Here is a 17,284-nt window from a genome sequence, read left to right as displayed (position 1 = left end):
ATGCACTTTACCCCTCAAAAACTCTCATTTAAAGACCAATGGGTGCATGGAAGCACCCCATCATAGCACTGACAGTGGAGACTTTTAAGGTAACTGGCAAACACTGATTGATAGTACCAGTGCACTGATCCACTGTAGTGCAACAGCAACCTATCAGAAGATCTCTGTGCCATTGGCTTCAAGGTGTGGCATAAGAATGGGTTGGATCATGTCCATCTAACAGCTGGCCAATAAATTCATATCACCCAACATTACTGCTTTCTGCTGTATTGAGGTTTGCTTCTTCTGTAAATTCCAGTGCAAACCATCCCCACCAGAAGGAACTCTGCAACACCGAGTCACCCTATAATGTAGGCCTTTACTCGATACTGTCCCACCTTTGCAGCTCACAACGCACGTGGCTCCTTGGGCCGCAACTTAGGACTCTCCACCTACTCTCAGAAAGACTGGAAGGAGGCATGAAGGTTGGGCCTCACAACCTGCAGTTGTAACAATGGGATTACCAACAATGATGCATTCCAACCCCCCCCCCCCCCCCCCCCGACAGTAAACATGATCTAAACATGTGGGTCATCTGTCAGTTCGAGAGAGTAATGTGTAAGCTCATGTGGAGCTGGAAAAGGATTGGGATTTGGGGGCACTTCCTATGGGCCAGCTTTCCACAACCGGGCTGCTCCCAAAGCAACCTGCTGAGGAGTGAGACTCTACGATGCCAACAAGGATCTGTTACTCCTGTAACCTATTGTATTTCTCCTCCTCCCCCCACCACCGGCTGCTGCAAAAAAAACCCAGCATCCCTGACTAGAGATGTCACCGGGCACTCCTTGTCGTAATGCATAAAATTGTGTAACTGTGTTTGACCTCACTGCACTTACCTGTAAGTATTGTAAAATGTGTATGAAATCATGTTCTGAGATCACGTAAACTTCTTGTGTAAAATAAAACTTTAAAACTTTTTTTAAAATGAAATGATAGTTGCAGATTATGGGGGTTATAATGCACTCTTTAAGGTTGGGATTGATAGAATTTTGAATTTGTAATTTGTTACAATATTTATAGCATTAACATTGCTGAATTATGGTTGAGATTTTCTTTAAAATCTCAGTAAGTGGTTTTAATGTTTGGAACAGTTAAAGTATTACAAGATTTTAAACAGATTTTTTTTAAAAGCAAGTAGTTGGGTTTTTGAGTTGCATTTTGTAATCTGCCTAATCAGCATATCAATACCAACATACCCTTGAGAGAAGGGATGAGTCAGTATTGAGCATTCTCCAGGTAAGCAGTATAAAGTTGGAGCAGAAGACGTTCCAATTTTGCTTTTATTCCTCTTCATGGAGGCCAGGTAATTTGGGTCCCTGTCAGGAGCCAATTTGCTGATCCAAGATACGGGAGCACTACCGTGCTGCTCCATGGGAAGCTTTAGGGGTCAGGAAACATTCAGCTTGGAAAACTGCACCAGCTCAATATGGTTCTTTATTCACCTGTTTCACTGGTCGATTTGGAGGCCTTCACCACTAAAACCATACCATACCATTAAATGTAAATGGCATCCTGTTTGTACTTGAGGGTATTTTGTCATCAGTCTCACTGCGTGGTCTTTTGTGTGACCATACTACTGAGGAAGTGCTTCAGGCTGGTAGAGGGAAATGGGCTTTATTTCTGCTGCTTCAGAATTGCTCTAAAAAGATGGGAGTTCTCGACCTGTTGTTCTCAAAGGCTGAACAAATATTTTAAGTTCCAGATGATCAATCTGCTCACAATTACCATTCAGGTCAGGTGCCTTTTGAATTGGTCATTTCTTAGGCATTGGATGATGGTATCTGCCACCTTTCAGCTCACTCTCTCAGCTCAGCGTCTTCAGCTGTGATCATTGCACATCTGCACCTCATTAGGTTGCAAAGTGGTGTACCTTTCGTATCAGCAATTTACTCACCTGGTTATGTTCACCAAAGCTGAACTGGTTTCTCAGACAGTGTGGATTTTGCGGTGAACTTAAAGAAGTCAACCTTCCTGGAATATTACCTTTTGTAGCAGCCAACTTGCAGATGGTGCCTGACAGGATCCTCTTAACTGGATTGGATTCCTAGATGTTTACGAATGACTGTTAGTCTTCAGAGCAAAATAAATACTTGCGTTTTTAAATAGCACCTCAACCCACTTCATATACAATAAACTAAATAAACAGTTCATCTTTTCTGTGGCTTTGGTTGGGAGAAAATATTGGCCTGGGAGAATTCCCGGCTTTCTTTGAACAGTGTCAGAGGATCTTTGATGTCCATCTGAACAAGCAAGCAGAGCCTCGGTTTAACATCTCATCTGAAGGATAATACAGCACAGTACCGTGTTGGACTGTCTGCTTAAATTGTGCTCCAGTCCTGGTGTGAGGTTTGATCCACCATTCTCCTGACCCAGAAGTGCATTGCTACCAACAGAGGCAAGTTGACACACTAAGCTGTGGCAAAGACCTACATACCTCGGACACTGATTAAGATTATGGCATCTTCATAATCCTCTGTGTAAAATGTTTTTGAAGCTGAGCGCAATGTTTTCCGGCCATTCTCCTTTGCATCGGATGGTATCATTTAATTAGGTTCAGTTACATAATATTTTTCTCACACTCTACTGAGATTACTGAAAGCATCAGTAGATTTTCAAATGTTTCTTGCTGTGCTTTGTACTTGTCTATGGGCAATGGATTTTTAAAACACCGGCCTGTGGAGAGCCAGTGGAGATCATCAAGGACAGTTGAGTGGAACTTGTTCTGAAATAGGATGGAGGCAATTAAATTTTGGAGGAATCTGAATTTATGTAGGGTGAAGTTGGCAGGCGATGATTGGACAGGTGCCAAATGCATGGGTGAGGGCTTCAGTGACAGAGGGACCATGGCATTTGATATTTTAGATGTGGAAATATATGATCTTGGTGACTTGAGAGACATATATAGAGGGAAAACTGGAAAAGACAATGAATAACAAACCTAAAGCATTGGCAAAATGAATAAGGAAATAAATTCTTTAATAAAAAAAAGTTAGGGAATGGTGAATGCTAATTGCTCACTGGGCCGTTCTCAAGGTTTCAGTTTAGATTCTCGTTTTTTACTGAGTTAGCAAATCTTATCTGAATCTGCAGTGGAGATGCTGCAATTTGCCTCCGTATCCCCAGGCTGGAGGGGGAAATTTAGTTGAGGTTCCCATACCTGATTGGTCTTCAGTGATCCCTGCTGCAAGCGCCTATTTGTGGGTTCCTGGGGAGCATGGACTGAATGACAAGTTTCATTATTAAAGGGCTTTGGTTATATTTACTGGGTGTTTAGTGATTGCTTTGTTTTATTCTGTCCATTTATAATTTGAGCCAATAGTTTAGTGATTAAGTCCCAAATTCAGTTTTTATTGCATGAGATTAAAGGATTTACGAGTGTGTTTGGAACGCAATTTTGCATGAAATCCGTAAATCATTTGGCTTGATGGTCAGACATTGGTGTGGTGGCCTCAGAGTTAAATAATTCCCTAATGGTATAGTGCGTCTTGGGGGAGCTATGATTCGATTGTTGAGACAAAGGAGCTCATGTAGGCAATGTAAACGTGAGAAGCCGGCACATGGTCATGTTCTCCTGCAACCCAAATTACAGAAGCACCAAATATCAAAGCAATTTAAAATTCATTCCCCAGGTTTCCACTTGATCCAGAAGCAGCCCTCCATTACCTTGAAGTTTCTGGAAGATTGGAGGCTGGCCAGGAGAGCCTTAAATTAATCGAATCTGGACAAAAGAATGCAGGAGTTTGAGGCAGATGGGCTGAGCTAAGGGTGGAGGTGGGTGATATTAATGAAGTAGGCGGTCTTTGCGATGAAGATGTACCAGAAGCTCAGCTCAGGGCTGAACAGGGTGCTGAAGTTATAAACAGTCTGGTTCAGCCTGATGCAGTGGCTGGAGAAGGTATAGAATTTGTGCCAGAGGCAGAAGATGATAGCTTTGTATTGCCAATGTTTAGCTGAAGGAAGTTACAGCTCATCCCACCATCGTGTGGTCGGACAAACAGTCTGACAGCGCAGGGGCACTCCAGAGATCTTGAAAGTTAGGACTGAGTGTCATCAGCATAGATGTGGAAGCTGACCCAGATGTCGTTGCCAAGGGGCAGCATATTGATGAGCAAGAGGAGAGAGCCGAGGATCTTTCGGAGACTCCCGAGGTGACGGTGTGGGGGTAGGAAGAGAAGCCATTGCTCTAGATACAGTCAAGTGGAACCAAGTGAGGACAGTCCCAACAAGCTGGTCAACAGACAAGAGGCAATGGAAGAGGGTGGTGTGGTCAATCGTGTTGAAAGTTGCTTAGAGGGTGAGGAGGAATAATGCACCACGGTCACAGATTGTTGCTTGTGGCTTGGGTTGTTTCGGTTCTGTGGGAGGGACGGAACCCTGATTGGAGTTGCAAGGAATCAGGTTGAAGAATCTGGGAGGCAGATTCAAGGACTTTGGACATGAAATGGAGGTCGGAGATAGGCGGTAGTTAGTGAGGGCAGAGGGGTCGCGAGTGGGTGCTTTGAGGAAGGCATGATGGGGGTGGTTTTGAAAGGGAGGGGGAGCTATTTACAATGTTAGCTGGCATGGGGATCAGCAAGGGAAGTTGGGGTGGTCAGCAGTGGTCTCATTGGTGAGAAGAGCTCAGGGCACAGTGTGGGGTGTGAGAAGGAAGAGAACCTACAAAGAGGCAGGGGTTCTGGGCTAGGGTAGAAAGGGTATTGGGGAGAGGAATGACTTGATAAACAAAGAGAAGGGGACTGAGGAAGGTTTGACTTGGTGGGCAAAAAGGAGGGGAGGGAAATGCAACAGAGGCAACTGAATAGATGGCTGCTATCATAGTGATGAAGAAATCCGTGAGCTCCTCACATATTGATGAACATGAGGGTGGACGGGGCAGGGATGAGGGGCTTAAGAAATGTAAGGAATCTTACAACACCAGGTTATAGTCCAACTGTTTTATTTGAAAATCACAAGCTTTCGGAGGCTTCCTCCTTCGTCGGGTGAGTGTACACTCACCTGACGAAGGAGAAAGCCTCCGAAAGCTTTTGATTTTCAAATAAAACAGTTGGACTATAACCTGGTGTTGTAAGATTCCTTACATTTGTCAACCCCAGTCCATCACCGGCATCTCCACATCAGGGCTTAAGAAAGCCATTGGTAGTAGTGAAGTAGCCTGAAGTTATCTTTGCTCTTCAGGATAATTTTAAAGTAGAGGGCAGTTTTGGCAGAGGAGAGCGAGGCCCAGCGAGGCTCATGCCAGATCAAGTTACGTGTCGTGGTTGTAAGCAGAGGATATGAAGGAGACAATTTGAAACAGTCCAGAATTTAAAATCTGAGGGCCAGGTAGCTGTAGCGTGAAGTCCACATGTAGGCAATATTGAGGTCATTTTGGAGCAGCCACCAACCAATGTCCAGGTTTGCAATCAGTAGTGGAGAGGGTGTGGATCAAAGAGCTATTGGGGTCGAGCATCAACTGAGGCACTGGTGGAAGTTGTACAGTGGATTCAGAGACCTGAGGAAGAACAGTTAACCAGGGTTCAACAGAGGTTGATCCCAGGGTCCAGCGCAAGTGTGTCGTGGCCTCAGGTGTTAGCAATGTGGACCAGCAGAGGAGCATGGAGCAGTGTGAGTGTAACCCAGGGACCAAGGACAGCAAAGACGGTAGTGTGAAGGGCAAATCCAAAAGATCAGTGCAAACAAAGTGGTCTGAGCATCAACTGTACAGCGACAAGGAGCAAACAAGATTGGGATGAACAGCAGGAGGTTGAGGTGTTGCTCCAAGACACTGCCTCAAACAGGAGCACCATTCCAATTTCTAACTGTCAGTACTTGTGTCCTAATATTTCTTATTGAATTATTAACAGGAGCAGGAGTAAGCCATACGGCCCCTCGAGCCTGCTCCGCCATTCAGTCAGATCATTCAACCTCACCTCCACTTTTCCACCTGATCCCCATATCCCTTGATTGCAGTCTAACAATCAAAAATATTGTTATAACATTTGTGACCATGCTAAATATTACATTTCTCCCATTTGGGCTCTCAAGAATATCTAACACACAGTCTCTTTATGGTGTAAACATCAAATTAGCCAATTTGTTTTAGCCTTCCCGGATTTGCGAGTTTAGTGTTGCATCATTATAATGAAAATTACATTGGACTGGTCCAGCTACTGGAAGTTTTTTTTGTACAGTTGAAAGCTGTGGTACAATGGATTTTGAGGTTCTTGAACAGGACTCAGCACTATAGCTTTAGTGTGAAAACGTTTTTGATACAGTGGTGACAAATCGCTGAAAAAGCTCTACCATAATTTTAATTCAAGCATTGTTTCAACTGAATTAAGTTTTTTTTAAAAACTTTGATTTCCTCAACTGATGGTTAGTAATGACCAGTAGTAATGTTCTTTCCCATCATCAGTGCCATTTTGGTTATTAACTCTTTTAGACAACCAGGAATGTATAGATGTGATGACGAATTGATTGACTCTTCAAGAGCAATGAGCTTTTCTAGTTTCAGCACATACACTAGTCTGAAGTAATAGGATTAAAGAAATCACCAAAAAGAAAACGGCCAATTTAATGCTTCTGTGGTAACGGACAGAGGATTGTGACATACCTGTTTGGTTCTCCTGGACAATTGTGATTAACTTAGTAACATACCATCTGTATTCTGTTTTAAAGGTTTGTTGTTTGCAGACGCTGAAGGATTACAAACTTTCCTCTCGTATCTTTTCAGCAGCAGTTGGCCCATATGTGCCACCTCTGCAGCAGGTGTTCCAGGCACCACGACGACCAGGGATAGGAACAGTAGGCAAGCCGATTAAACTACTAGCCAACTACTTCGAAGTTGATATTCCGAAAATCGATGTTTACCATTACGAGGTGGATATAAAGCCAGACAAGTGTCCACGGAGAGTAAACAGGTATCAATCAGTCAGCCTGACAATCCAGAATAATTGTACCATATAAAGACTTGGGAAAAGGTCTTTCGTTTTTGTTGGCGATATAGATTACACTCACTGTCTTATCTTAATGTCCAGGACACTGTGAGAACTGTTTAATGGTTTAATGTAGTTTCCCCAGTGCAAAATGCCATGAAATAAGCCCAGAGTACATTTTATTGCAGTGATATGAATAAATCAAGCAGAATTGTTGTCTTGTAAAATAATCTTATAACTATAGCCCAGCAGCACAGTAGATGGTTTGGTTGTCTCCTGACCAGACATTCACAATTTTAGCACATGTACGTCTATAGGCGGTGATAGTGCACACGGCTTTCTTGATAACTAAATCAAAAATTTTAATCCCTGGACGTGTTGCTCCTGCCTCCTTACCGTGCATTTTTGGGGATGATCACTCGATGAAACATCCACACAAAAGCCAAGTAACTTCATGATCAGACTTGGAATTATTCCCTCTGCTGGTCAATTATGAGCAACATTAATAGCAGATGGGAAAATGTCAGTGCCTCTCCTTCATTGAGCTCCTTACAGATTCAGGTCAATACCAAATGCATTTGTAAATCAGTTTCACACTGGCATTAATATGTGTATTATTTATAGCTCCCTGTTCAATGTAGAAACCATGTAAAATTCAACTGCACAAATACATTTGAAAAGCATGTAAATAATGTTTATTGTGATTTGTGCTCTTGTGATTTGCCTGATTGCAGCATGTCATGTTTCGTTACTTTTCATAAGATTTTTTTAAAATTATAACATTTAAAATTAGTCTAATTATTTTTTGAATGTTTCCTGCATTTGTAAAATGAAAAATTGGTCAGGTCACATTGTTTGGCATTTATGTTTGTGAATAAGAGTTGCAGCTTTGGGGAGGAAAAATCATACAGTTGTGGCTAATTGGGGATACTATGGTGGAAATAAAATTGTCCTATTTAATTGCATGGAGCCTCCTATTAGTAGTGATTATAAATGCATTTGTAATCTGTTGGCGCTTGAGATCATTTCCTATATTAAAAAAAATGTCCTTATTAACTGTGCTACACTTTCAAAACTGGCTGATTAGAAACCAGTTTTAGCAGTTTCCAAACCAGCTTCTAATGAATATTAATTCACAATAGCAATGTGATCTCCAATTTAGAACTAATTCGGCAGTTTAGTCTAAGAAGCATGAGGGTAGAAAATTCAAAAAATATGAATGTCAAGTTACTTTAGTAGGAGAAATGCTCTTTTAAGGTTGTTTTACTTGCGGTGACAAATTAAGGAGTTTTGCACTGAATTCAGTCTATGCCTGATGTGAGTATTTGAAGCTGCCACTTCCTAGGCTAGCCAGGTGGGAGAAAACGGCCAGTGATTCCATTGCTATTCAGTGACTGCTGCTGAAAAGTATACAATTGTTCCACTTCCTCACTTGTTTTTGTTATCTCTCACTTCACTGACACATAAGACTTGATAATCTACCATAAGGACCACATGCTTCACAGCCCAGCAACAGTGGGTGCAAGTCACAGGTCCACCTCGCACTCACCATCCAGTCCCAAGTGTGATGCCTGTGTCAATTCTTGCAGCCCTGATAACAAGAGAAAAATCACACATTGCTAAACATGCCTCCAATGACTAAATATTGACCAATGTGCCTTTTTAGATGAGATTGGGGTATAAAAAAGCACGCATCACATGGAGAGGAAGATAAATAAAATAGACAAAAGAAACGCTTGTGTGAATCTCAGTCAGGCTTATCTTCTCAACATGTCTGTTTTGCAGGGAAGTGGTGGAGTACATGGTTCAACATTTCAAACCTCAGATCTTTGGAGACAGAAAGCCAGTGTATGATGGGAAAAAGAATATTTACACAGCAACACTACTACCAATTGGACAGGATCGGGTATGAGAAAATGCTGTTTATCTCTTGTTAAGAAGGGGGTAAATTCTTTCATCTTTGTATACCAATGGGAACTCAATATCTATTTTCATTTGGGGGAAAAAAAAGCTCCCCCAATTGCCTCATGTAGAACTAAGCCATATAAACCAGGAAGGTCCCATGTTCGATCCCTGAGTTGATTGATCGAGGGATAACGCCGTTGGCATTTCCAACCTAAAGAGTGGGGAAAAAAAGCAGCTTGGGTTCTCACTGCTGCTCAATATCCATCAAGCACTCCTGCAAAACATGTGCCAGTATTGTTGTAGTTCTCAGGATAGTCTTCCCTCAGAACTTTTTTTTATATAATTTACCTCAGCTGAGGTGATTTAGCAGTGATGCAGTTTCACAGAGGGTGGTATCTCATCCAAGTGTTCTTGTGTAATCCTGGACAGCAACTAATTGTAAGAATCACCAGAGCAGAACCTGATTATTCTTGCACCCGGCATTCACAACATATGCAGCAGTGGGAGGACACTGCAGTGTGATTAAGAGTGAGAACTCTGCTAATTGTATTTCCTCTCCCAACTCCACAGATGCTGAAGTGAACTGTCGATGGCTGGATCAACTAACTCAACAACAGCCTGCATTTAAGTACCGTCTTTAACTTAGAAAAACATCCCAAAAACAGGTTAGCGATAGAACCTAGGGACCTTCCTGATCTGCACGGCTCAGTGCTATACAGTGCAATGTAGCCCAACCGAGCTATTCTAGACTAAGGATTTTATACCATTAGTGGGACTGCCCTTGCCTGGTTCCACTCATCTATCCTGTCATAGCCAGATAATCTCCTGCAATGACTTCTCATCCCACCCCTTCCCCGTTACCTCTGGAGTCCCCCAAGCGTCTGTCCTTGGCCGCTCCTATTCATCATCTACATACTGCCCCTCGGTGAAATCATCCAAAGACATGACGTCAGGTTCCACATGTACGCTGATGATACCCAGCTCTACCTCACGGCACCTCTCTTGACCCTCCACTGCCTCTATGTTGTCCGACTGCTTGACCCACATCCAGTCCTAGATGAGCTGTAATTTTCTCCAGTTAAACATTAGGCAGACTGAAGCCATTGTCTTCGGCCCCCACCACAAACTCCATTCCATCGCCACCAATTCCATCCCCCACCCAGACTATTTGTAACCTAAGCTGAGCCTCTAACTCCATATCTTCTCCATCACTGCCTACTTCCACTTCTGTAACATTTACCGTCTTCATCCCTGCCTCAGGTTACTTGCTGCTGAAGCCCTCACCCATGCTCTTGTTACCTCCAGGCTCGACGAGTCCAATGCTGTCCTGGCCAGCCTCCCATCTTCCAACCTCCATAAACTTGAGCTCATCCAAAACAGTACTGCCCATATCTAAACCTGCACCAAGTCCAGCTCACCCGTCACCCCTGTGCTCGCTGACCTACATTGGCACCCGATCCGCCAACACCTTCGTTAAAATTCTCATCGTTGTGTTCAAATCCCTCCATGGCCTCCCCACTCCCTACCTCTGTAATCTCCTCCAGCCCAACATCTCTCTGAGAATTCTGCTTTCCTCAAATTCTGGCCCCTTGTGCACCTCCACATCATTCGTTCCACCATTGGTGACTGTGCTTTCAGCTGTATAGGCTGAAATTCCCTCCCTCAACCACTCCGCCTCTCTCTCCTCCTTTTAAGATCCTCCCCTTTGACCAAGCTTTGGCTTGGTGTCAATTGATGTCTGATTACGCTCCTGTGAAAGGCCTAGGGATGTTTTCCTATATTAAAGGTGCTATATAAATGAAAGTTGTTAGTGTAGATGATATGTATGATCACCTGATCTAGCAACATTTTCATTCTTTTAAGGAGTGCCATTGATTGCAAACATGGTATTCCTACTGTCAATGAAACAATCTCTGTCGACCCAGAGTTTCCAATTGGGCGCCCCTTCTTCCGGCCCACTAAACATGGTGTGCTGGTTCTGTGCGTCTGCATGCATCATTGGGCAAGTGCGCAGTTGAACAGAACCGGTTTTGGATTCAGTATTTAAGATCAGTTTTATTTCATTTTTTGTGCATTCTGTAAAATCAGAGCTAGTCAGAAAACCATCAACACAAAGCTGTTTTGTTTGCATCATTCTTTTCGCCAACCTATGCCAAACAGGGAGAGTGAGGCATGGGTGTTGCTTGAGTGTTGTTCTCCCAATGTTGCTAGTTCAATATAGAAGTCCCATGAAATTTGCTGCGTTCTGTCTGCATGGTCAGTCAGTGTTTTTTTTAAGCTTCCTTTGGGAAATCCGCTCCAGAGCGAAGAAGCTTCCCATTGAGGCTTAACCAGTTTGTTTTTTTTTAAATGTAAGGTTGACTTTGAGGTGACCATCCCTGGTGAAGGAAAAGATCGGATTTTTAAGGTTTCCATTAAATGGCTGGCGGTGGTGAGCTGGAGGCTGCTGCATGAAGCTCTCGTCAGTGGTCGAATCCAGGTTCCTTTAGACTCCGTTCAAGCACTGGATGTCGCTATGAGGCACCTGGCATCAATGAGGTAATCTAACATTCTGTTGGTGATATATCAGAAGGAATATATATAACAGCCAGCGGTTTGAATATTTGTTTTTGATTTTCTGTTGTATTGATTTTATGCTTGTTAAGGCAAGTAAGTTAATGCCAAGTTAGAAAAAAAGCACTGTATATGTCAGTGTTTAAAATAAGCATTTGTTTTCTCTCATACTGGTGTTAATGGTCTATAAATTTTTACAGATATTGAAATTTAATCGATTACTTAAGCGTTAAGTGAAGCAAAATAAATTGTTCATTAAAATAAAGCTCCAACCTTCCTCCTAGAGTTTACATTAATGTTGCTTTTATGGGGTGTCAATAAAGTACATTCATATTTTATGAAGCCATTACGCCTATAGGTGTACATTCACACACATTGTGAGGACATTGTATATTTAGTGGTAAATTCAGACATTTTATGAAATTCTACATTTTCCTAGATATTTTATCAAGTTACTGTGCAACTGACTACCTGGTATCTGCAGGAAGAATGCATTGACATATCCAGGCTTCTTGGGGCAAGTGTGCTTGCATTGAGAACAAGGTGGTTTGGGGGGAATGGTGCAGCTTGTTTGACCTTGAATTCCTGGGGTTGGTTAGGCTGAGGATATTGGGCAAAGACCTGCATACTGGTGGTCATGTTTAGAGTTGGCGCCCCTCAAAGGCAGTGGGTGAGTTGCTGTGCTAGGGGATTGTTTGTGCTGAGTAACCCTCTAAGAAGGGGCTCCAGACAGCCTGGCATTTCCCCAGTTCCAGGTAAAGGCCAAACATCACTTGTTCTGATCGACAGGTGTCCACCCTGATGTTTCAGCTACATTTGTTACATGGAAAGACTGCACTCTCATCACAGAGCGGGTTGCATCTTCTTGCAGCTCGTAACGAGAGTTGTGCCAGCCTATTCAACTCCTTTCCATTGGACAGGCCCAGCAAGCTCTGAGCTGGAGCTTCTGGGATTGTACGGCTGTTAATATTTCTAGGAATGAATGAGGGTGCCCTTCCAACTACAGACCTACATTAATGTTTCTATTCATTTTTATATGCATTTTCCAGTGTTTTCCTGCAATTATCATCTACAGAGTATTTGCAGATGGTTTGAGCTAAGTGTTGCAGTGCTGTGGTTGGTCTTTGGAATGTTTCTTTCCAAATAATCATTCAGAAACTAAATTCAGCCAACTTCATCTGAGAACCATATCAAATTTTGCTTCAATGTACAATAACTTCTATAATTGGGAATTAGAGCACAAGATTTAGGGAGACCCATTGATTAGGATAATGGGAAAACCAATCTGGCAAGAAGCTTATTCTGCTTCTTTGTGTAGCAGAACAAAAAAGTTAAGTTTTAGTTGTTCAGGATCCTGCAATGTTAAATACGGTTGAATGCCAGATAGCTGCTGATAACCGTGTTAGATCCACTATTTTGTTTTGGTCAAGGGCAAGCTGAACCATCCATTTCCCATTCATTTCCAGTTTCTGATACCAGTGAATCTTGGCATTCTGATTTACGGTTTCATGAGGCAACAGTGCTAAGAACAGCATTCAGGTGTTCATTGTCTACAAAATTCAAACGGGACGAAGCAGTGAATGAGAAGCACAAGTAGGAATGAGTTGCCTGGGCGTCAAAGGTTTGGGAGGGGTCATGTGGGCCCAAGACCCCAGTTTGGACGCCCCCGTTGTACAATACAAATCAAATAATATTAATCAGATCAATAACCCCTTTCTTCAATTTCAGGTATACTCCTGTTGGTCGCTCTTTCTTTTCTCCACCTGAGGGTTACTATCACCCGCTGGGTGGGGGCAGGGAGGTCTGGTTTGGGTTCCATCAGTCTGTCCGACCTGCCATGTGGAAAATGATGTTGAACATCGATGGTAATGTATTTTCTTTTCTGTTGAACAGTTAAATTGATTGATTGTTCTTTAACTGGTTAGTGAAGGTCAGATTGTCTTTTTTTTTAAAATGCAATGCACATCCTGTGGTTCAGTAACTTACCCAAGCTGTCACATGAAGAATGGCCACACGAGTTGCCAGAGAATGAACAGCATCTGTGGAACTATACCCTGGCAAGAGGTTTATCTATTTTTTGAAGTGGAGGGAGGAGGCGTGCTTTTGCCATCAGATGACAATGTTCGGAAGCAACTGGCCAGATTAAGCTGCAGTGATCCCTTCTGGTCCTGTACATTCCTTTAAGTCACTTTTATGTTACTTTTCGGCTGCTGTCTCCTGTAGCATTGGTTTTCCAAAGTGCTCACATCAACGTAAACCCGCTGAGGTTTTTTTTAGACCAGCATTGAGGAAAAACGGTTTTGCACTGGGTCATCCTGGTTATCTGCAGTCTTACTGGGACCAGTAAATGTGTTTTGGTGGTAGCAGCAGCACCTCTTGATGTTGACATTTCAGTGTTGCACCAGCACAGCCTTTTCCATTATCTTTGTAGTAACATCATGGCATTACTATTCTGTGCCTGTGCATTGGTGTAGGTTTGCCAACCTTCCAGGATTATCCTGAAGTCTCCAGGAATTATTGATTAATCTCCAGGACACTGCTTCAAGCAACCTGGGAGAAAAGTCATAGGAGCATTTTTTTAAAAATTGGGTGTTTTTAATTTTCTTTGAATACTTTCTTTTATTAGTGATTAAAAATATTGGAGCTAGGTAGCCTCCTGATATGCTCACTTGGTAAATCTGTTAATCACCTTATCCTGGTGTGGCATTTCCCCCCGCTCCACCCCCTCCCAACGCAGACACAGTTTCAAACTGCTTTTACAGTAATGAAATGATGGTAAAATAAATTGCTATTAGTAGCTGAATTTTGGAAGTGTCCATATTGGAGTCTACGCTCTTCTGTTGTTGAAAGGTCAGTAATTAAATTTAATATAGCATCACAGAGTAATCTTGCTTCAGATCTTGAATAACCATCAAAAAAGAGCAATATCTTATCCTTACGGGCTAGTTTCTTGTCTGGATCAAAGTACTGATGTGAAAACAGAAAATTTTGCAAAAACACAGCTGATCCATCAGCATCTGAAAAGAGAAGGGTCAGGTTAATGTTCCAATAGAGACCCTATCCCAGAGCCTGTGCTGGTGAGTGTGCCCCAGTGTCAATGATATGAATTATACCTGTATTTCTACACATGAGACAAATTCATGGCAGTGATCCTGTGGTGTTCATTGCTGTCATTTGGCCTGTGCTCATTGTGATTGGCAGAGGCCTGAGAATAGGGCTTTCCCCCTGTCACTCCACCCGAAGCTGGTGATTTTGTAGGAGGAGAAAGTGAGAATACCTAAAAGTGCTTTTATTTTGCAGCAGTTTGACCCAGGTTTTGGGGATGGCGATGCCAAATCTGTCCCTGTGTGTCACTGTCCCACGTTTACTTCTTGTCCTGTGTCTCCACTCTGCTGTAGGCCTGTTGGAGGCAAATTTGGAAAATGGAGATCTGGTCTTATAGACTTGTATGTTCTGTTTTCCTCAGACAATAGCCCTACAGGAGAGTGAAGATACGTGACAGTACACCATTCTTCCATTTTAAAAAAATGCTCCCAAATGGTGATCCAATACATTGTGTGTTTGAGTCATGATGCAGTTTTCTGTCATGAAGCGAGCACACTATGGTGCTGACTTAGCTCAGAATAGTTGGAAGTCAACCGTAGAAGCTGCAAGTATCATAAAATTATAGAATGGTTACAGCACAGAAGGAAGTCATTCGGCCCATCAAGCCCGTGCCGGCTCTTTGTAAGAGCAATCCAGTTAGTCCCATTCCCCTTCTCTTTCCCTGTAGCCCTGCAAATTTTTTTCCTTCAAGTATTTATCCAATTCCTTTTTGAAAGCCACGATTGAATTTGCCTCCACCACCCTTTTCAGGCAGTGCTGGCGTGAAAGACTGAGTCTCTGCTGTCATCAGATGGTTGGCGACTGGTCGTGTTGCTTTTGACAGTGTCGCATCGGATCTTCACATGAGTCGATGACGTGACAGTGATAACTTGCATTTATTTAGCACCTTTTGTGAAGTGTTTTGGGAAGTTTCACTACGTTACAGATGCTATCTAAGTACAAGTTTTAAAAAATGCTTACGGTTGCTGCAATGTTTCTTTGTAGTTTCTTGTTTTCTCATCTGTGTTAATAGTTTTCACCAGTCACTCCTGAAAAGCTGATTTCAAACTCGCATGTTGCACTGGGTCAATTATAGTGACCATGGTAATCACTGACCACAGTCAATTTTTTCTATTTCAGTGTCAGCGACAGCTTTCTACAAAGCTCAACCAGTGATTGAGTTTATGTGTGAAGTCCTAGACATACGGAACATTGATGAGCAGCCAAAGCCTCTTACTGACTCGCAGCGAGTGCGTTTTACAAAGGAAATAAAAGGTAGGTTTCATCGGCTGCTGTTTTTGTTGTTTGTCCTGAAGTGTGGTCACAATTATGTAGGTGAACACAGCAGCTATTTCTCCCACAGCAAATCCCACAAACAGCATTGAGTGACCAGATAGTCTATTTATGGAGGTGTTGGTTGGAGGAAATTGCTGGCCAGGACACCTGGAGAACTCCCTGCTCCTCTAGCTGCTTTTACAAGTGATCTTGCATTCATATAGCACCTTATGATAGCTTCAGGATTTCCCAAAGCATTTTATAACCAGTGGATTACTTTTTAAATGCAGTCACTCTTGTAATATAGGCAAACGTGATAGCCAATGTGGACAGTGAAAGGTCCTACAAACAGCAAATGAATGAAAGACCAGATAATCTGTTTTAGTGATGTTGATTGAGGGATGACTGTTGACCAGGACACTGGGAGAACTTCCCACTCTACTTTGAATAGCATGATGGGATCTTCTACATTCACTTGAGCATGCTTTGGATTACTGTCTCATCTGAACAATGGCATCTCTGACAATGCAGCACCCCCTCAATACTACATTGGAGTGTAAGCTTAGATCTTTGGCTGCCAGCTCTCGCAGGCTTCGTCTCCTATACTCCCGATATCCCACAGCCAGTGGCCAGATAAAGGTAAGATAAGTGGCCCAGAAGACCCATTTTCCCCTTCTCTATGCATTTGGTGATTTAACTCTGGCCACTGAAAGATCTGTGTAGCTGTAGCACAATCTTCAAGGATTTTCAGATCGGCCCTGCTGATATCACATCATCGTCTGTTGTGGAGTTACAACGTCAATTACACTGCACATGCGCGACGGCCAGCTTGTCATGGTCTTAACCCTGGAATGCACTTTGCTGCCATTTCAGAGGAACACGTCCACAGTGCCAATTCAAGAGAGTCTGTTTTGGGGCCACTATCCCAAGACCTGACCACCTGAACCAGCAGAATGAGCCTCAGTTTAAAATCTCATCTGAAACACTGCACCATCGATAGTGCAGCACACAGTCAGTACTCCACTGAAACATCAACCTAGATTAAGTCCTGGAGGGTGCTTGAATCAGTACCTTTTAACTACGGTGAGAGCACCATCACTGAGCCAAGCTAACACCAGCAAATTTGCCAAAGTCCAGACATAAATTTCTGTGAGTTTGTTTGGTAAAGTGGACTAAATCCAACTCTGCCCTGTTCATCATCCCACACAAAATTAAGATGTTAAGTAGTTGACTTGATTTATGGTGTGGAATCTGCACTAAAGATTGTTTCACACCAATTTTAAATAGCAGTAATGAAAATCCAGTTACAACATAGCACTGTGCATTCACACACAAATTAGGGATTTAGAGATTGGGAGAGTTTGATTTATTTTCAAAGATTATGCCCACAGCATGAAACTTCCCTTTTTTAAAAAAACCTGAAACTTGGCACATTTACGCATAGTTTGCCATCTCTATAGTGCTGCTTCTGCTTGGTCAGATTCTTTTGTTCATTGTATTGTGGGAAATTGGGA

General features: G+C 42.7%; 1 protein-coding gene across 1 annotated transcript in view; it reads left to right on the top strand.

Annotated features, from left to right (window-relative positions):
- Positions 1-17,284, top strand: part of LOC137342570 (protein argonaute-1) — an 83,921-nt gene that overhangs the window by 20,152 nt on the left and 46,485 nt on the right. Inside the window, exons 2-6 of the mRNA XM_068006537.1 lie at positions 6,752-6,938; positions 8,739-8,859; positions 11,215-11,396; positions 13,140-13,276; positions 15,636-15,770. Coding sequence (XP_067862638.1) covers positions 6,752-6,938; positions 8,739-8,859; positions 11,215-11,396; positions 13,140-13,276; positions 15,636-15,770 — 762 coding nt within the window. The remainder of the gene's footprint in view (positions 1-6,751; positions 6,939-8,738; positions 8,860-11,214; positions 11,397-13,139; positions 13,277-15,635; positions 15,771-17,284) is intronic.

The sequence above is a fragment of the Heptranchias perlo genome, chromosome 26 (assembly GCF_035084215.1).
Source record: "Heptranchias perlo isolate sHepPer1 chromosome 26, sHepPer1.hap1, whole genome shotgun sequence".
In the NCBI taxonomy this organism is placed as follows: Eukaryota; Metazoa; Chordata; class Chondrichthyes; order Hexanchiformes; family Hexanchidae; genus Heptranchias; species Heptranchias perlo.
Note: the sequence above shows the minus strand (reverse complement) of the source record. Positions and strands in the feature narration are given on the sequence as shown.